The sequence below is a fragment of the Corvus cornix genome, chromosome 1 (genome assembly GCF_000738735.6).
Source record: "Corvus cornix cornix isolate S_Up_H32 chromosome 1, ASM73873v5, whole genome shotgun sequence".
Lineage (NCBI taxonomy): Eukaryota > Metazoa > Chordata > Aves > Passeriformes > Corvidae > Corvus > Corvus cornix.
Window position 1 is genome coordinate 29,591,954 of NC_046332.1, and position 21,054 is coordinate 29,613,007.

Genomic DNA, 21,054 nt, shown 5'->3' on the forward strand with positions numbered 1-21,054 from the left:
CTCCCATTCCCTGTATTCCTGACCATGGAAGTTGCAAATGGCAAGAGGAAACTGGAGACAAGAAAAGGCACGAGTTAGACCCATGTTGCCCCTTGAAGGCAGATGTGAACAAGCTCTGCCCTTGCTTTGAGACAAATGAAGCCATGTGATCACATTCAGTGTCCAACACTCACTGGCCATGAGTGTAAAGAGTCCTTTCCTTTTGTCAGCTTGGCTCAGAGTCAGTGCTCTGCTGAGCCTGCCTCCTGGGTGGCTCAGGCTACGGCTGCAGCAAGCTGGCTCCTGCCTGTCACACATTTGTGGCCACATGCCAGACTCACAAAACAGGAAAAGCAATGGGTTGAATGGCTGAGTGATGTGAGGGCATCAGCTTAGAGGGGGTCATAGGAAGAAGAGAGCCCTGTGACAGGTTTGGAGATGAATCCCATTGAAAGGAACTGGAGCAAGGAGGCAGCATGTGGGACAGGGGAGGAAAACTGTGTCTACAAACCCAAGGAGGTGTTACAGATTCTCCCCAGTCATAGACATCATGAGATTTGGTATCTGAAATGTCCAGCAAATAACTGTCTCTCTCCTTCTTTAGTGTTGCATCGACTTGGAGGAAGGAGTCCTGAGATTTAGAGCACTGAGTCAGGAGCTGCCTTTTTTACACGCCTCTGAAGAGCCTGGTCAGTGACTGGCTGCATTCCCCATGTCTGAAGACTTGCTGCCATGAGACAGAGATGAGGGTGAGGCTCCCATGCCCCTAACCTTGCTGAGTTCTAGGCTGAGGCATTCAATGGGGAGTGAGAAAAAGGGGAGCGGGTGCTGGAAGCTGTTGTCACTGGGAGTGCCTCAACTTGAGATACCCCTCCTTTCAGTGGACCCTCTTGCTTGTCCTGATGTGCCGAATGGGCATTTTGTTCTTGTTCTGCTATTTGGCCCTAGTCACTCCAACTTCTGGTTCTGTAATAAATTTATGCTACCCCTTTAATGACTTTACAATACACTCTGTTCACCAGAGAGTCTCTGTGAAGGATCTCCAGTCGTTCTGTTGACAGGAGAACCGCGTTTTCTCCGAAGACCTCCAAAGATTGCTCTGAATGTTTCCCTTCTTGTTGCCTCAATGCCAGCATACACCACTCCTGTTTCTTGGTTGGAAGGGCTCTGTTCCCCTTGCCTGCACTCTGGGAATCTGGATTTTGCTGCTTTTCTCTCGCTCAGAGCAGAACAGAAGTATTTTTTTGGAAAACTTTGCAGCAAGAACAGTTTGAGTTCTCAGTTCTAAGAAACCTTTGCAGAAATATTGAGTGTAGATGCCTAAAGCACTGACAGGGGCTTGGGCTTTGCCACTGCATTCCTGGGCACCAAGCTGTATTATATGAATGACAATGCTTACCATCTCTTGGTGTTATACCCTGTAACCAGACTTGCACACCCTGTTCTTCTGGCCAGGCCACTCCTCTCTGCACTCCAGCTGCTAGAGCTGCATCCCTGTTCCCTCAGCTGCATCCCTGTTCCCTCTTCTGCTTCATCAGAGATCCTGCCACTAAGTTTAAACATTGCAATGAACTACAGCACCAAGTCTTCTGCTCTGTCAGCTTTCTTTTAACTTGATATCCAGTGATTAAACATAGACACATCATCAGCCTCGAGTCCTGGCATCACACAGCCCATCAACTTTGCTTCTCTTGCACAAAATGAGAACTTGTAGTATCAGCTCAGGTTAGAGAACTGTGAACTCATCTGGAATGTTAAAGGTGTTTAAGTCATGTAACAATTGGGTTTATTTAATTTCTTTTTTATTTTTTTAATTTCCATCCTAAAGCTTAGCTGTATTAAAAATACCGTCTATTCTTAACTAGCTCTAGGAAAGATGCACTAGATCAGGGCTTGTTCCATGCCTCATGGCTACTGATTCACTGTCCAAACTCTGCACAATGTACCTTTATCCACCCTCAAAATGTCATGACAACCCCATTTTGCCTATTTTCCTGGATTAAACACCACTGAATCTCTTCCTTTTGTATCAAATTGCTCATTGTCTCTGTTGTGCTTCTCAAAAAATGTTTGTACACATTTTTGCCCTTTTTTTTTGTTAGTTCTTTTCTCTACAGCTGTACACTGTAGTTTAACATGTGCTAAGGACAGCAGAGTACAGCCTGGCTGATACGATTTGGGATTCACTCACCAGTGATAGTTGGTGTGACTGGCATCTGCTCCTCCTACAAGGAGCATCAGACTTTTACTGTTAGTCATCATATCTTGCAGCTTCTGATCTGTTCCTTGACTTCTTTACCACTGTTCTACTTGTGCATCTGACTACTTCTGGCTGCACAAACTGCTTTCCATGAATCTCTCGAGTGACACCAACGGCTCTCTCATTTAGTCAGGAAACACGCCTACTCGATGAGCCTGTCTTCCAAAGCACCAGTAATTCCCCCTGGGTTTGTATCACTTGCATGACTGACTGGCTTCTCAAACCCACGGGTCCGGACAGTTCACACTTGTACTAAACCATCCTGTGTTCTAGCTGCAGTCTGTGTGGTACCTGGGCCAATTCTGCAGACAAGATCTTGTTTGTGATAGATGAAACACCTGTTTCTCGGTGCACCAACTCACCCAGTTTCCAACTCTCACTGCCCTCTAAAAACAGCATGTGGAACAAGGGCAAATAATCTATACATAAAGACACCATGTCCGTTATAAACCTTATTAATCATTAACTTTTATGATCTATTAAAAAAACCTCTCTAAACCATAACCCAAAAGATGACTTTAACCCTAACCCAAACAATAAACCCTAGAAATTAACCTAAATCTAACCCGTACGGCACTAAATCCTAACTCTAAACTTAACTCCTAAAAAAAACTCTAAAATTTAATGCTAATCCTAACCCCTAAATCAAACCAACACCCTCTAACTATAAAACTTAACACTAAATATAAGCCCCTAAATTTAACCCTGTAACCCCAACACTATCTGATTCTAGACCCAAAACATAAAGACACTAACTATAAACCCTAATCCCAAAACCTAACCATAATCCCCAACTCTAAACTCTAACCATTAACCTAACCCCAGCCCCTAAACCTAAACTCCAAGGCCTAAACCTAACCCCTAACTCTAAACCCCAAACCATACAACAAAACCTAACCCCTAACCCTACACCTAACCTCAACCACCTAACCCTATCTGTGGCTTTTGTTGTTCCCACAAGGGGCCCTGCTGCCCTCCAGAGTGCCCTAGGGCTTTTGCTGAGTTTTGCCTGGCCCTGCAAGGAGCTCTGCTGCCTTCCAGTGTGTCCCAGGGCTTTTGCCAGGCTTTGTGAGACCCATATGGGGCCCTGCTTCCCTGTGGAGCACTACACGGCTTTTGCTGGGCTTTGCTGGTGCCCATAAGTGCATGGGAAGGAGAGGGCCACCAACAGCTCTAAGTCCTGGCCACTTGTGAGAGCGGTGCCTGGTGTCAGTTTTGCAGCTGGGCTGTGGCTAGGGCAAGGGTGTAGGTGAGTAGGAGCCTTCAGACTGAAACCAACAGGAATCCTTCCAATGATTTAAAAAGAATGTTGGATGGGATCCTACAGAAAACTGCCATGACTTCGAGTTGACAATTCTGTTTTGACTGCTGCCTGTCACTTGCAGCCCTGCAGACACCTGCACACTAGCTGCTGCTGGAATTCACCAGGTGCTGTCCTACCTGTCTGTCTTGGAATAACTGCTTTTGCTCACATTCAGAACATCCTCCAATCCTTCTGAAGCCTTTCTGTTGTTCACATGCCTCATATCCTAAATCACTAACAGTTCAGGCTCCTCTGTGAATTAATGTGCTACAATAGGTGAAAATCTCCAGTCCTATCTATTCCCCTCTTCTCTGCTTAACAACTCCTTCTTTGCATCCTCCTTTCCTTCTGCTCACACTGGTAAGTGACAAATTTCCTTCAAAAAGGAATTCTTCCCTTTTTAGATAATCCTTTTAACACTTGCCTGTACCCTGGTTGCTAATAACTTGGACGTTGTGCCACAATCTTGTCAGCCTTTCCTCTTTGCTGCAAACAACTGCATGTATAAATTCTCAGTCACAAAGAGGATGTTTCCAAGAAAGCATTGAATTAGTGTGAGTTCTTTTCTCAGCTCTGAAATCAGCTCCAGGGCAGAAGACATGCTCTTCACCTTCCTCCTGTCCATGTCAGTTGAACACACAGATCCACGCAGTAGAAGTCTCTTTCAACAGTTATCTTGGAATCTCCCCATCAAGCTTTGCTGCAGGTAGAGCTTCCAGAAAAAAACCCCATTTATATGACTAAATGAGAACTGCAGGTCATGATGCCACAGCAGACACCTCACTTTAACCCATTCACTAAATCACAGTCCAATCCTACAGGGTCAGTACCTGCTTTCCTCATCAACACAGCTCCTGATGAGTTCTCATCTCCCCAGGTTACTTGGCATAAAGTGACTGCACTTAACACACGTATTCTGAATTTTAGCCCAAAGACATTTTTCTTTCCCCAAAGCACTTTTGTGTCATTACATCTGAATCACAGCCTCCATTGTGAAAGAAAGAAGTCTTGGCTTTAAAACAGGTGAATGTAAAACAGGACTTAACAACATCTCAAAGAAGCCAACTCAACTCCCATCTACAAACATAGTAATTTTTAAGTCTTCCAACACTGGGGAGCACAGTAAAGAATTTTTGAGTGGCCTGGCAAGGCTGAAGACTGTCTTAATTGTAGCTTCTCTTGGAAAAGCCTGTTATACAGACAGACTTCCCTACTCCCAATTCCAGTCATCTCTATTGCTTTTGGGGGATAAAGGGAACAAAGGAATAATCTAAAAGTCTTTTTCACTGAAGATCAAAAAATGCTAACACTTTCATACAGAAAGTAGAAGTTCAGTACAGACTGCCAGCTCAGAGCAGGACACAGGCACATCCTGCATGTGTCCAACACTGGCTTCCTCATGATGAGGCCTGTCCTTTCAATATAAACAATGGCATGTTATTATTTTAGGGATAATCTCTTTGAACCACCTTGGTGGTCAGTTCCTATCAGGGCTGCTTTCTAATACAGCGGGCACAGCAGTTGTGGAAAAGCCTGCAGGGAAACATCTGCCACAGCAAACCTCCGGAATAGAGTGCAATACACCCAGGGGTAGGGAGAGGACTTTTGTCCTTCCTGAGAACATGCACTCTGCCAAAGCCATAATCAGGACCACTTCCAGGAGCTTGGGGTCACTTGGTTTTGAACAGAATGGGAGCTACAGCCATCCATATTCCCAGAGGTGTGCTCCTTCTTTCACTACCAGCAGGTGAGCTATGGAATTGAAGACCACCGAGCCGCATGCATATGTTTGCATTCAATCCTCCTTTCAAGAGATTCCACTGGCACATGCCAGGATACACCTGAAGAGTTATAGAAATAACTAAAGTATAGCAGAAAGATCACAAAAATGAGGGCAGGGATGGACAGCGGGTTTATTGTCTCAGGAAAATAAGGCAACCCTCTCCCTTAATTTTTTTGCTATTAAATTGAGCATCAGAACCAAAGCCATGAATCATTTATCTGCAAATACCCCCAGTGCCTGAGAATACTGTCAGACTCCTCATGTGCTGTGTGCTGGCACTGGGACATACAAAGGTGTCCTGCAAATCCTGCCCTGCTGAAAAGTTTCACAGCACCAGCAGGTTATGCCAATATGCCAGAGTAGGATACAGCAAACAACGTTTTCTGCTGTGTGGGAAGGAACCACTTCTAATTCCAACTCTGTGGCTTGTGTCTGCTGGCAAGGACAAACACACTATTAGTTACAAAGAAAGTAAAATGTAACTCCATCAGTCCAGAGACAGAGCCTTAAGTGGCTCCTTTCCTGAGAGGATGGACACTCACAGAAAACTTGTTGCCAGTGAAAGTAGCCTGAAGCACTGACTTGAGGAAGTATTTGGCACTAAGGAGTTCAAGGCAGGAAAAAGTAAGGAAAGCCATCTTTTGGCCAAGGAATGGTACAGATGTTCAATGAATTCTTCTGTAGACACTTTTCATTCCCTCTTGTGTGCAAGGGGCACAGGAGCAAAATGCATCTGCAAGTTATGATGTGCTGCACGCAATATAAAACTGTCAGGGGAAGCCCTCAAATGCTAGTATTTTTCCTCTCCAATGGTTTTTAAGAGCTGAAGTTTTGGGGAACAGATGTTTTTGTAGTGTCTGTATTTTCTCACCTCTGCTTTTCATAGTGTGCATTGCCTGGGCTTGCACAGCACACAACAATGTTATCCTCAGCAAAAGAGGGTTAGGGTGCACAAAGGGCCCTGCCCAACATTTGCCATGCTTTTGCCCTACTTTCTTTTAAAGATGGTTCTTAGAAAAACATCATCTCTCCCTCAGTAACCCTTTCCCATCCTTTCTCAACAATTAATAGCCCAACAGTGGATCAGTTTGACCTTCCTTTCTTGGAAATCATTTGACCTGTACAGCAAAGTTTGTTTTGCAAAAAACAGTTCCAGCCATATGCACCCATTTGTACACCCCTTGTGCTTGTGTTGCTAATAAAGGTTTATATTTGGTGTTGCTAATAAAGGTTTATATTTGGCATGGACAGACAGCACTGAGTTGTTCTGTTAAACAAGTATAGGCCATCCTGTTTCCCTGCTAGGCCCTATCTGCCAGAAGCAATGGTGATGATTCCTGTTGGGATGGGTGGCTGCACATCTCAGTATCACAAGAGCTGACAATTTGTTGAGGTTACAGTCTAGGTCTGACAAGCTTCAGGACAACTCCTTGCTTTAGCCCACAAAGAGATGGTCCCTGTGGTATTGGCCCTCCACAGCTCACAGACTCAAGCCTTGCTGCTCTTAACACCACTGTTAATAAGCTCTATTATGACTTGAAAGCTCCTGCCTGAAGGGTCCAGTTTTACATAAGCACTTAAGTATGACAGGGGAACATTTAAAAATGCTTCTCAGCAAGGCCATTAAACTGGAGAGAAACTTCCACTGCAGTTAAGAGTCAGAAGATACAGCAGCCTGAGAAGCAGGCTAGCAGGTACAGAGCAGGTCACACCATTTCACTGCTCCACGCTTCAACTTTCACTGCTACCAAACACAGAGGACAGCACTGTCCTGTGAAAAGCCTATATAAATCTACAGAGGGAAACTGCAAGTAACAGCTAAGGTTAACTATGCAAAGATCCTGCCCTTCTACCACACAGGGCTGCTTCAACAGCAGTCACTTTGACCCAAGGGCAAGACACTCCTTTTCTCTATACAAAGCACTTTCTCCCACTTAGGGCTGCCCTTGGGTATTTTGCAGAGTAAAGCACAGCAGGTTTTCAACTGCCTGCAGGATTTTCAAAAGCTGCCACTTGCTCCAGATCACTGAATTGTATCTGCTGTGACTCAGGCTGCTGTACAGGCAAAGGGACAGCTCCATCCATTACACGCATCCAATAAAACATCACACAAGCAAGAGGGGATAACTGATGCAAGCCAGCAGGTAAGCCTGCTGCCCCTTTCCTAATAAGCTGAGTTAGGTGAGGGACAAGCTAAGAGAGGGAAAAGCACAATAACAACAGCATATGGACAGGTTCATGCTTGGGCTTTTGCAAATGAGCTGCCCTTTTCCAGACTCCTCATGCCAGCCAGTGGAACATCACCTCCAGCCCACCTCTTTCAGTTGTGCAGGACTCAAAGCATGACACTCTCCACAACAAGAGGCAAGAGTGGCATGTCCACTACTTATTGTGGGATGGCCAAGCTCTCATAGCACCACAGATCCACAGTTAAGTCAGGCTGGTCTTACTGACTACTTCACAGCTGCTTTGTTAAGTCACAGCCTTCTTTGGGATCACCCTGCCCAAGAAGATGGAAACAAGCAATGACTCTTGACTAGAGCTGAGTTTGCTGGAGCTGGTACCTCTCTAAAACTTTACTAGTGCAAGTTGTACATGTCTCCAGCTCCTCAGAACAGGATTTGTGAGAAACTGCTTGGCAGAAGAGCAGCAGCAAAGCAAAGACCAACAATGCATGGCTCTAAATACACCTAAGTGGGAGAGAATGCCTGTGCCTGCTCCCTAACTCAATTCCATCTGCAATTCCTGCATTGTGATCCTGCTAAGAACTCCAAAGTATTCACTGGAGCAGTTGTAAGACTAGGTTAAAATGGAGACTTAGCTCAGCTGTTCTCTCCATCTGTGACCTCAGTGCTCCTTCACAGTGACCAGTGGAGCACTTTAGTTAGCCAGGAATACGGAAACTGGCAAAAGAAGGCCTATGTGCAGGATCCTTGGCCCTTCCTGTTCTCATAGTTCCCTCAGCTAAAGGCAAACCAGCCCACCACATTCAGGCAACCCAAGAACATCCCTTCACAGCCTGTAGACCCTTTCCTGTTGGGAAGTTTTGACAAGACAGGGAAAGAACAGTCATCTTCATCAGATGCCCAATTCCATCTGCAGAAGAGCTTGTGCTTGCATTAAAGATGGCAGCTTCATGTCACTTGTTATAAGGGATCCTGGATGCCACTGCAGTGGGCAGAAGAATCTGTTCCTGCAGGGTCCTGTGAGGGGCTGCTGAGATGGTATTTCTCAGGAAAATAGAGTGTTTTGTGAATCAGGTTTTTGACAGCAGAAACATCGCTTCTGTCTAAGGAAAAGAGAGGAAAAACAGTTGTTAGGCATTCTCATCAAGCAGTATGAAAGCCTCTTCCTTAAGAAATACCTGGAACTCTGGTTCCCAGAACTTCATCTGCCAGCAGCCCCTTCCTCTCTTTCTTTCTGTACATCCTCTGCTCTTTCTGCCCTCACCTATACCCAGCTGCTGCAGGAGATTTCCAAACTCCGGGTCACAATCCAGGATTTTCAACAGGTTGGTGGACTCCATTCTCTCCAGCTGCACATCCCAGTAGATGTAGATCTTCTGGCTGAAGCTGACATAAACAAGGCAGGGACTGTTGCTCCCCTCTTTGCATGCATAGAGGCCTGCAGAAAGCAGAAGTGTGGAGATCTGACTACTTCCAAAAGGATAGAGAAAGCAAGCAACTGACATTTCATGACAAGGTACCAAAGCTGCTAACTGAAAACAGCAAGCACCTGGGCAGAGATATGGGCTTGGTATACAAAGTCCCTTTGAGAAAATCCAAGAAGCTGCCCTGAACTGCATGAAGCTTGGGGATTTGCAAGCTGCTTCTTGCAGGTCTGAGAGAAGGGACTGAGCAGAGCCAAAGCTCGGGCTCATTATCTCCACTTTAGAACAGCTTAGAAGTCTGCATATTAAAAAAGCGGTGGGCAAGACAAGAGACCACTGCAGCACTTCCAAAAAGGACAAGAAAAAAACCCCAAACTACTAAAGACAAACCTTAGCATCACTTCCTCTCACCCTTACTTTTCCCAGATGCCACCAGAGGAAAGACTAGCTGGGCCTTCTGCAGTATGCACACAGGGAAATTATTCCCCACTGCAGGCAGACAAAGGATTCTCGGTCTCCCCGATGGGGGTAGTAGCTTTGAGGGGAAAATGCTGTGAGGGCTGCCTTTGCAGTCAGGCTTCCCACCTGCACAGAAGGCACTGACATTCTCATCTGCTTGGAATCTGGCCACAGTCCGGTTGTGGTCAATGATGTACGTCTGACCGTCCCATGCACAGGCAATCACCTCCTCGTGCCCATTGCCCTGCAGGAACCAGAAGACTGCGTATTACACAGACATCACCTACTCCCAGGGACAGCCAAGAATCTTTCTTGCTTGTTCAGAGACAGAACACTAATGTCTAAGTGTCACTTCTGGACACCTCATCCAGACATTTTGCACTTGGAGCTCATCTCTCTTCTCTGTGGCAATCCTTAGGTACTGTAAGAGCTTGTAGACAATCAGGATATTAGCAGTGAGCAAAACCATTCAGCTCTGCAGTAAGATTGAAGAACAGCTGGGGACAAAAGTTTATGAATGGATAAAAGGATGCTGTGTCTAACAGACAGACAGCTCAACCTCTTGCAGCTGGGCAGACTGACCTGAGTGCAGAATGTACTGCCACAGTCAGAACATTCTGTGTCATCCTGAGATAATCCCAGCCTTTTCCAGCTGAGTCATACTCCCTCTGCCCTTCCTAAATTCATATTCACACACACAAAGCCATGCTGAGTTTTTGTCTTCATCTCTCCTAGCCTTATTCAGATACTCACTGTAACATCCAGCTTTTCCAGAGCAAAGAGCTGGTGATCAACCTGAACAGACCAGAGCAGCTTGTCTGCTCCCTCCATGAGTTTCAGTGTTCCTGAAGAAAGAAAAAAGCAACTATCTTGAAAACAGTAAAAGGGAGCAAGATGTTTGGTAATGCTAGGCCCTACTCCTTCAACACTTAGGGTTGCTGAGAGTTGGCTCCCAATAGCACAGGCCTGGTCTTGGCCGCTAAATCCATACTGGACACTTGACCCCACCTACCACATTCCTATTACTGTGGCAGTACTGGGCAGGGGGCATTGGCCATGAGAAAGTGGAACATTAACAAGCATCTATCCTCAGAGTGCCCTCCATGCCTTCATATAAAATAGGTCAGCAGAAGGAGTCTTTGAATCAAATTCTCTTGCCTGACCCTTGAAGGGTTTCCGAAGCCTAGCTTCCCTTTCTTTTAAAAATCAAAAGCACTGAGCCCCTGGTTCCCTGCTTTGAATTGGTGATAGACCTTGGCTGCCCCACAGGTCTCCCTCCAGGACAGTGGCAGGACTTACCATCCAGAGTACAGAGGGCAAAGAGACCTGAGCCACTATTCTCACTGGAGCCTGTAAGTGCAAAAGAAAATTACTGGAGTTGATGCCATTTTATAAACATCATCCCCGCCCTCTCCTGAAAACAATTAAAAAGATCCAAAGCAAGCTGATCCATGCTGCCTCTTTTCCTTGTCCAGCTGTGTGCAGGACAACACTGACAAATGTCACTAGTTAAAGCTGAAGAGGAGAGTCCCCTGACCACTGGGCTGCTTCAGCCCTTCAGCAAACTCTCTACCTAGCTACCAAAAAAAGAAAAGACATGCAAGGCCAAGTTTTAAAAATATGACACTCAGAAAGAGAGGACTAGAGCTGTATTCAACTAAAGCTGCATTTAATCCTTTCAGTAACAATGTAGGAGAGACACTGGCTCCCTGAGGAAGAGCCCAGGAAACCTGGCAGTCAGGGGCAAGCCAGCAGAGCTGAAAGCAAGCAGGCAGTTTCCCCAGAGTAGGTTAACAATGTGAGCCTACCTCCAGTGCCCACAGACAGCTCCAAGTCACAACCCCCTGCACATTCCCGGGTTACAAATCACCCCGTTTCTGTAGATCAGCCTAAAGCAAAGTCCGCTGGTTGAGTGCTTAACTGCCCCTAGTGACATGCACCCAGACAGGCTCTGATCCAAGAGATCTGCTGTGTCCCTCTTGGAAACTGGTCAGCATGGCAGTCTTCAGCTCTTTATTGATGGTCCAACATCAGTGGGCTTTTTTACAGCCTGCTCTTCATCCCTTGTTCTGTGTGCCTCCATTTTTCACAGACATCTCTCAATACATGCAAGGCTTCATATGCAGTGAAGTAATTGATTTCATGCTCTGTTGACCATGTTGCTCACAGCAGCATCAGAGATGCTGGAAACATGACAAGCTTAGGAACTGGGCAGGAAAGGTCCTCTAAGGAAGGGGAAGAGGCTGGGGTTCAGTGGATTGCTCTTCTCCAAAAACTCTAATTACATTGGACAGGCTGAATCATTCTCCGACAGCACTGCAGGGGGCAATACTTGGGCACAGCAAATGCAAGAGAAAGTGATCGCCACTGGGAGTTTTCTGCCTTCTATTATGCCCACACACCCCAAGGGTGAGTGAAAGGTGCTTACTCTCCATAGGTACCAAAGGAGGATTCAGCAGGAGCACCAGGCACAGGTCAGAGCACAAGGAGTTACAGGAGGGAAGCAGTGGCAGCAGGCAACCAAAGTCTGGACACTAGAGCAGTGTGTCAGGGCTGACAGAAGCTGGCAGCTGTGCAGATTTTAGATACAAGAGCTGAACACAACACAGTGGAAGAAGACAGAGGACAATGATACAGATGAAATATGGAAGCAGCTCTGGAGAGGCTGGGGCCTCACAGGAGAAGGAGGAGCAGCACATAGCTACCAGGAATTGAGATTCAAATGCTGGAAACCAAGAACGAAGATGAGGCTGTGGGAGAGGAGAGATGCATCTAGGAAATGAGAAGGAGGCATCAGCTGCCGCCATGCAGAAACAAGGATCAAGGACATCTGTAGGAGCATGGCACAGCAGCCATTCAAACTGACTAAATGCAGGTCAGCAGAGGCTGCAGAGAAACTCTTGTGCTGAGTGAAGGATAAGGGCTACCTAGGAAAGGACAAAGGCTGTAAAAAGCTCATGTGCAAATATCCAACTGTCTTTCTTTGGGAGCCGGCTAAGAGAAGCCAAGATCCCTCTGTTCCTGCAGCTGCCTCTCACTGCTATTTTTCTACCACAGGAAATCTGATTTCATCCTGGACTGACATACTGAAAAACCATCAGGGGCAGCTGCTGGGCTGGAGATTCCCAAGCTGCTGATCTCTCACCTCGGGCAATGCTACCAATCAGATGAGTGGAGACATTCTTGTTGTGAATCCGTCCAGATGTTTGATGTAGAATCACATCTCGAACAGGGGCCTCACTGGGGAAAGGAGAAATACAACAGCGAAAAATTAGGGAACCACGCCTGGGACTGTCTCAGAACAATCTCAGGAGCAGAGTATTCCAAAGCTCTACAAATCCAGGCACTGATAGAGTTTGTGAACAGGTTTATCCCTTTAATGATAAAGGAAAAAAATGCATGCCAGCCCAGGTAGTAAAGAAACTAATCATCAACGTTAAAAAAAAAAAAAACAAAATGATTTGATGCATCAAAAAAAAAAAAAAAAAAAAGGAAAGAGCTCAAAAAAAACCCAGTAAGGCCTGTATTCCAGTGAAGGAAAAAAAAAAGACCATTTTGTCTTTACTGTCATATAAGCCTGGCTGCTTTTCACTCACAAAGTGTTCTGCCTAGGGTTGAACAGGTTGGTGAGAGACCACATCTGGGCCTGACTTCTGGTTAGCAGGTACCATTCCACTAAGTTCTCTAAGACATCAAGGAGACTTGCCTAGCTCCTCTCCTGCTGCAGCTTTTTGTGTCTGCCTTGAAGTCTCACAGAACACCACAGAAGCACCCAAATTCCCCACCAGGGTTCTTCCAGCACCAAGACAGTAACAAGCACCTCACTGCTCATCCTGATTGCTCTGGTTGTGATTTACAGCACTGGCTGCCAGGGGTCTCATTAGGAAAACCTCTAATTGCCTCACCTGCAGAAAACAGGTGAATGAGCCCAGTTTTATCCTGGGTTTCAGATGAATTTGGTTTGGCCCAGACTCTCAGTTGTTACCCTGCAATCTGATGACCTTCCTTTGGAGATCTAGGTCACTCATTTCCCTACCTTAGCTCCCAGAACCAGCCCCCGCAGTGAGCTGGTTTTGCCACTCTCCTTGCCCAATTCAAGAAGAGAGAGGGATACAAGGAAAGCAGCACTATTCATCTTTGCGACAGACACATGAAGAGTGTTCATGGAAGCTTGGGTACAGGCAGGCTTAAGTGATGAGCTACCAGCAGCACAGCAGGCCACTGAAGCAAGGACAGTGACAGTACCTCCCACCTCACAACAGTGGTGTGGTGGCAGTCCCCTGGAACACACAGCCACAGTGGCACCTGCTCACGTACCCCTGCAGGAACAGCCTCACCTGCTCGCGGCAGATCCATCCCTTCCCGCGGCTGCATCCCGCTGCTCCGTGTCCCAGGTGCACAGCAGGATGGCGTAGCCACAGCCGGGCTGTGACACCATCAGCTCTGGTGAGCCACCAGGGCCTGGGTTCACAGACAGGCTGTCCACCTACAGCGGCAGAGGAAAAGCAAGGATAGAGTCAAGAACTCTGAAAGGTTTACAGTGCTCCTCTAAACTAAGTCTGAATATGGCAAATCTTCTGAGAGAGCTGAGCAGCAGCTGAACAAATTCAGCTGGAAGCAAAATGTCCAAGTTCACTAAAAGGTTGGTTCCCTACCAAAAGCCACTTTAAAACACCACTGGTAATTTCCACTAACGCTCTCTTACCGGGCAAGAGCAACTGTTTCCCAGACCAACCCACCAGCTGCTCTGCATGTACAGAAAAACCACTGGGCAAATCTTTCAAGCCATCAACATGACAATAGTTTTGTTCATAGGACTGAGATTCTGTGCTTCTTCTCTTGAAAAAGCCACCTCTTGAAGACTGTGTGGCAAGTACTGCTCTGAACATCCTTTTTTCCTTACCTGACCTTCTAGAAGCCATTTCTTCAACAGGATCAATTGCCCAGAGACATGGTCTGAATTCTCTGATGAGTCCTCCCAGCGGAAGGCACGGACCACCCTGTCAGTGTAACCCACCACCAACTCACACTTCCCATCTCCATCTGTAGGGAAGAGAGAGAGACAGAGGGACTCTCTCAAGCCCTAAGAGCCCAAACATGCAGAAACCACTCTGCTGGCTTCTACAGTTAGCATCCCTGAGGATCCCAACCCTGTAATGAAAACTTGCACTTCAGAAACATTCATGAAGTGCTTGTTTCTCTCCTTCATGACTTGGCTATGGTTTGTTGGAGTATCTGTTTCAGCAAGACAGTAATTTCCTTCTGCAAGTGCCCCCAACATCACACACTAACTCCTTCACCTTGCATTCCCACACCAGCTTTGTGGCTCACCAATGTCATTGATGAGCATGACCTTGGTGTTGGCAGGAATGTGCTGCTTGAACACTGGCTTCTGCTCTTCTGCCCCTGCCATCTCATGGTGGCCTGAAGCATCTGGGTGTTTTGAATTCAGAGAGGTCAGGTCAAAAAGATGAAACCAGCCTTCTGCACTCACCGCCACCACGAAATTCTGTGAGGGAAGAGAAAAACCTTTTGATTCTTCCTCTTTTAGAAAGTGCAGAAGCTGTCCCACAGCAGGGCAAAGGAAGACACAAGGGTAGATCAATCAAGAACAATGCCTGCTACACAGGGAACAGGAGGTTTTTGGCCAGCACACAAACTACTCTGCTACTGGCAGGGTCCAAGCTTCTTGTTCATCTTTGTCAGACTGTGGTATCAAGCTGATATGTGTGCAACCCTCAAACAGTGCGTGGCTTTCTCAATGCCCACGTCAGCTCTGCTCCCCACTGAAGCAAACACAGCTACACTATTTCGGGCAGGGTGCCTAAACTGGGACCTTTGGACTCATTGGTCCTGGCTAAACCCCCAGAAACAGCAATCCAACAAAAGGAGTCATAGTAGACCCAGTGGAATTTGCTTGGGAGTCCAGACTATTCTGTGTCTCAGTCTTGTTCAGATGACCTTAAATGCACACAGCCAAGTGGCAGAAAGACCACGGCCCACAGCAGACATCAGCACAAGAAGGGCAAAAGCCACAGAGCAAAAGGAGCAACCCTCAAACCACCAAAGCCTTGTGGTGCTCTCACAAGGGCAGACAGAAATCAAAAGTGCTCTCTGAAGATAGGATGGATTTCCTTGATCTCTAAAACCCACATAAGGCTCACAGAAAGATACCAGTTACATATAAACAGAAGAACAGTTTAAAACAGTAGTGCTAAAACTCAGAGCAAAGATCCTGGAGACAAAGCACCAGCAATCTGTCCTTCTCCGCACTCAGCACATGACCTTAATCTCCTACACAGCTCCCACATGCCCTACAGACACAGCTGGGAAGGTTTGGCTCCTCTCACCTTTCCTTTATTGCACACATCTCCCACACCGACACATGTGAGCTGCAAAACAAAACAAGGCCATCCATGAGAGAAGGCAACCCAACCCAGCACCCTGGGATAAACCTCTGCCCTACCCCCTCCCCTCTCACATAAAGCATCTCTTGAACTCCAAACAGCCTTTTGAAGGACAAACAGAGCAGAGTCAAGAGACAGAAACACAACTGGTCAGAGCCCTGGGGCAAAACCCACAGTGCTCAGAGCAGGGTAAAGGTGGGACAGAAGGCCAGTTTCTATGTTTGTCCATTGATTTCCTCATCACTTACAGCCCATGGGGCTGTGGGCAAAAGCAGGGTCTTGAATAATTACATGTAAGACATCAGAACCAGTTCTGGCTGCCATTCCTCTCTAGCCTACATATTCCTAGGCAAAGGACGAGGATAGCTGGCTGCACATACACCAAAAGGCCCAACCATTTAGAAATTTTGTCAAGAACTGACCATTCCTTGGCAAGATCGCACAGCCCAGGGCTTGCTGTCATCATTCTTGTAAACATAGAGTTTTCCACCGGTGTCTCCCACCACGAGTTCATTCAGCTGTACAAGAAAAGTAGGAAGAAATCCACAATTACATTAACAGTATTCCTTCAACAGCAATAATCTCAGAATTCATATATAAAAATCACTCTCTGGGAAGAAGCAGCAAAACAAAACAAATTAAAGAGACAATCTTGAATCAAAATGGAAGGCCTGGGAAAATATACAAGCCCTAATTTTATTCTTGCAGGTAAAAGAGATGGAGAATGGCTCATTAGAGCAACATCCCATTACCCACTGCTTCTCCACTCACTGTTTCAGAGTCGTGACACTGACTGTTTTAACATCCTGCTCAGCTAATCATCATCACTCCATCTTCCATCCTTCAATCTAGATTGACTTGAATCACCTAAGGAAGATGATGGCAATGACAAAAATACAATCATCCAGGAACAGGATGACAGTGCAAGAACACTTTCAACAGATTTACACAGGATGTTCAATCTCACTGCTGAAGGGGTAAGGGGTATTTCAGAACGGTGATTATTTCTTTGAAGATTTCTAAAAATCACCAACCACCCATGCTGATGAGCCTACTCCCATCATCCCATCTCCTGCATCATGCCTCTGTATTTAAATGGTGTGCATATCATAACTCCCTGCACACCTTACCCTATACAACATAACTATTAATGGGGAAATCCCTTTAATCACCTATTGCATTGCTAGCCACTACACCCCTCAGGATAAGGCTGTAAAAAACCTTGACTGTTGAGGAGAAGAAACATTTCACATATAGCTGGTTAAGCTAACCTCTTCCTAGTTACAGGCAAATCAAAACCATCCATTTTTGGGGCTGATAGCAACACTCGCAATGCACATCCATCCATCACACGGGTCAAGAGACACCGAGAACTGGCTCTACCCTGTTTGTGATCCGCTTTGCCCAGCAAAGCACCCCTACATCCCCACCACTGTGACAGGTGAGTGTCTGTCTCCCTTTGGGAGCAGAAATTGGCTCTGCACCACCCAGGCCACACCAGGGGTGACCAGCACCCGTAATGGCGAGGGAAGCCCGAACCAGCTGCAGCCCGGCAAACATTCCCTTTGCAGGGGAACTCCGGGGAGGCTCTGACCAAAGCCCTGCGTCCCTCACACCGCTTAGGCGCCCGCCAAGCCCCGTGTGTCACCCCGGGGGCTGGAAGCCCCGCCAGCTCCTCCTGGCACCTGCCCTGAGGCCGCCCCAGCCGCTCGGTGCTTCCCCCCAGCCCCGTCTCCGAGGCGGCCCCGCGGGCACCCCCAGCCGGGCCCGCTGCCCCGCGGCCGCCCCGCCCCGGGCTCCGGGCTCGGACCGTGTCGTTGTCGGCGTCCCCCAGGCAGATGGCGTGCGGGAAGAGGCTGCCGGCGAAGTCCAGCGCCACGCACTGCACGTAGCTGACGGAGCGCATCCCGCCGGGCCCGCAGCGCAGGGAACGCCGGGAGCGCGGGGCGGCGCCGGCAGGAAGGCGGCGGCTGCCCCCGGAGCGGGCGGCTGCGGCAACAGCGCCCGCCCTAAAGGAGTCACACACGGAGAGACAGGCGGGGGCGGCTTACAGAGTCAGTACTGTAACTGTTTATTTTAAGCATTGGCTTTTTCTCTATAAGGACATACATAACGAAGTTCATAGCTGAGGTTTACATGCATGACCGCACTTATAAACACCAGTTTGCCACCTTCTGCCGGCAACCAGACCCATTTATAAAGACAGCATGGAGCATCCTTTCAGCTGCCTGAATAGGGCATGTTTAGGGTCCTTAAGAGATTTACATTCTCAAACATTTCATAGCTTATGTAGTAACAACGAGGGCACGGTGGTACTTTCAAGACCGCTCACACTTAACAACAGATGCACCATTGACTAGATTTTTTTAGATGTGCCACAGAAATCATCTCACTTTTTGCTTTCAGAAACATGTACAACTATCATGCCCGTGGGAGATTTTTGAAAACTGTTGTTCAACAATTAGGAATTTAGCATTAGGGCTTGGCCCTATGCTTTAGCAGCAAAAACAATTTCAGCCACAGAGGCTTGTATTTCCAGTAATAATTAGCAACAAATCAAGGTATTTACTCGCCGAAGAAAAAGTACTCTGGCTTGGCATTCCTGCCCCCCTCCTTAAATGTTTTTCTAGGTCTATAGATCCCTGCTTGTAACTCCAATTGACATTCACACAGTGTTGTTTCCCAACAACACTGAGAGAGGTGGTGCTTTGGTACAAGCTTTTCACATCCATGGGGCTGTTATTAGTCAGAGCTCATGAATATCACCTTCATTACCTGGCACCCCCTAAGGCTTTATTAAGCAAATGAAATCAGCGTTTCCTTAAAAGAAGTGACCTCCCTAAGTCCTTCATCCTGCCTCTCTCCTATCCCCCACCCCCCTCACCCCGTGGTGAGGTTCCGAGCACTGCTACCCTGTGCAGAGTGCTGCAGCTCGCAGCCTTCTAACCAAGCTGCAACCTAGCAGCAGGTGGTGAATTTGGTATCTGGGGCCCAGGGGCAGGGCAGCACTCCAAACAGCCCTCACACCACTTTGGTGACAGCTCCAGGGCCCAAGCTGGGGTGGCACTGCTGCAGGACAGGTACTGGCACTCCCCCAGCCTAGAAGAACCCCACGAGTAAGTGCTTACACAGTACTTCTGTTTCAGCAAAGGAGATCAGGAATTCACGTTGTATTACATGTTAAAACAGGGATACTCTCTGCAATATACACACAATTCCAGCCCATGGCATGCCATGCAAAGACATCTTTTTCACCATAAAAAAGTCCATTTATTTTGATCTGAGAGGAACAGATTTTCTACTTTCCTTCTGGAGAGCAGGCAAAACGATGCCCCTTCTGCCCCTGTCTCAGAACAGGACACTGGCAATGCTGAATTTAACACCACATGATAGGATAAACAACAGTTGAGTTTGAATACTATGTTCCATGCCTTCAGACAAACAAAAAAGCCCACCCCAACCAAAAGCCCCCACAAAATTCAAAAGCACACCCACCCCCAAACAAGACACACAAACTGCAGAAAGAAGCAGAATACTGAGTAATAGCTTTCTTGTGAGATCTGGGTAAGCAGATATTAGAATCACTCAGGAGTCTGTAGTTCATTAGAAGTATTTGCAATATGTAAGCCATTACCACTTACTTTCTCTTCAAAGCCAGTCACTTTCAGGTATATTGGGTTTTTTTCCCCGGTCCAGTTTTACAATGTGGTGGGTAAAGAGGAAGGTTGCAATATGAACATATAATAAGCCCTATGTATAGGTTACAGACTTGCTTTTTGCAGTTTCCAGCAACATGTTTTTTCCCTTTTGCAAATATATGGGTAAATACTATATCAAATATTGTGGGAATTTTCTGTGGTAACAAACAAACAACACAGAAAAATAATCAGGACACTGTGGCTATGTGGACAAGAAAACACTGAATGACCAAAGGACAGTAAATTATCTCAATTCCATGCAAATTCCAATAAAAACCCACGAAAAGTTCTGTTTTCTTGAGTTTAATTGGAGCTTTATTACTTAAGCTGTGACTTCCCAGTCTTCACCTTCAGCAATTTGCAAAGAGGAGGCATACAAGAAAGGTTACAATACTTAATGGAAGGGACTCCCTACTGAACAGGGGGGAAAGAGAGCAATCCCAGGGCAGAAGAACTGGGAGCACCAATTTGTTCTCAAGTCTCATGTGAGGACTCCTGGAAAAAGCTGATTACTTGAAGGAAATCAAGGAAATAAATTTAGAAAGCAGAACCTGGGATTAAAGTAAGCTGGAACCAGAAAGAAACAAACACCAATGACAGAATGGGAACTACCAACCTGTCAGCCTCAGCTCTGTGCCAGGGAATATCCTGGATGCTATGCTAAGGCACATGGAGGACAGGGAGGTGACTGGGGACAGCCAGCATGGCTTCACCAAGGGCAAATCCTGTCTGACCAGCCTAGCGGCCTTCAGTGATGGAGTGACTCCACCAGCGGACAAGGAAAGGGCTACAGGTGTCATTTACTGCATTTCTGAAAATTTCTGTCTTAGACACAGCTCCTCACATCCTCCTCTCTAAATTGGAGAGAGATGGATTCAGTGGGTGGACTGTTTGATGGATAAGAAATTGGTTGGATGGTCACATCTACAGGGTAATGGTCAACAGCTCAGAGTCCTGATGGACACCAGTGACAAGTGGTGTCCCTCAGGGGTCCATACTGGGACCAGGGTTACTATCATCTTCATTAATGACGCGGATGGGTGCACCCTCAGCAAAGCAGATGACACTAAGCTGAGTGGTACAGCTGACACACCTGAAGGACAGGATGCCAGCCAGAGGGACCTGGACAAACTTGAGAAGTGGGCCCATGTGAAACTCATGAGGCTTTAATAAGGCCAAGTACAAGGTGCTGCACCTGGGTTGGGACAACCCCTGGTTATCAATAAAGGCTGGGAGAGGAACAGATCCAGAGCAGCCCTGCCAAGAAGGATTTGGGGGTGCTGTTGGAGGAGAGGCTGGACATGAGCTGGTAATGTGCACTCACAGCCCAGAAGGCCAATTGTAACCTGGGCTGCATCAAAAGCAGCGTGGGCAGCGGGGAGGGATGGGATTTTGATCCTCTACTCTGCTATTGTGAGACCCCACCTGGAACACTGCACCCAGCTCTGGGGTCCCCAGCACAAGAAGGACATTGACCTGTTGCAGCAAGTCCAGAGGAGGCCCACCAAGATGATTAGAGGGATGAAGCACCTCTCCTTATGAGAAAAGGCTGAGA

General features: G+C 47.0%; 2 protein-coding genes across 2 annotated transcripts in view; one reads left to right on the top strand and one right to left on the bottom strand.

The window, feature by feature from the left end:
* NRIP2 (nuclear receptor interacting protein 2) overlaps positions 1-6,579 on the top strand; it is a 20,366-nt gene extending 13,787 nt beyond the window's left edge. The window contains exon 7 of the mRNA XM_010400942.3: positions 584-6,579. Coding sequence (XP_010399244.1) covers positions 584-676 — 93 coding nt within the window. The 3' untranslated portion in view covers positions 677-6,579. The remainder of the gene's footprint in view (positions 1-583) is intronic.
* On the bottom strand, positions 5,436-17,747 carry ITFG2 (integrin alpha FG-GAP repeat containing 2). Its single transcript, XM_039561297.1, has 12 exons — positions 17,612-17,747; positions 16,224-16,319; positions 15,745-15,786; positions 14,726-14,903; positions 14,298-14,437; positions 13,732-13,880; positions 12,540-12,634; positions 10,694-10,744; positions 10,148-10,239; positions 9,521-9,638; positions 8,776-8,949; positions 5,436-8,614 (listed from the first exon to the last, which is right to left on the bottom strand). The coding sequence occupies exons 1-12, from the start codon at positions 17,705-17,707 to the stop codon at positions 8,472-8,474; spliced, it is 1,374 nt and encodes a 457-aa protein (XP_039417231.1). The 5' UTR covers positions 17,708-17,747; the 3' UTR covers positions 5,436-8,471.
* Positions 17,748-21,054: the final 3,307 nt, after the last annotated feature.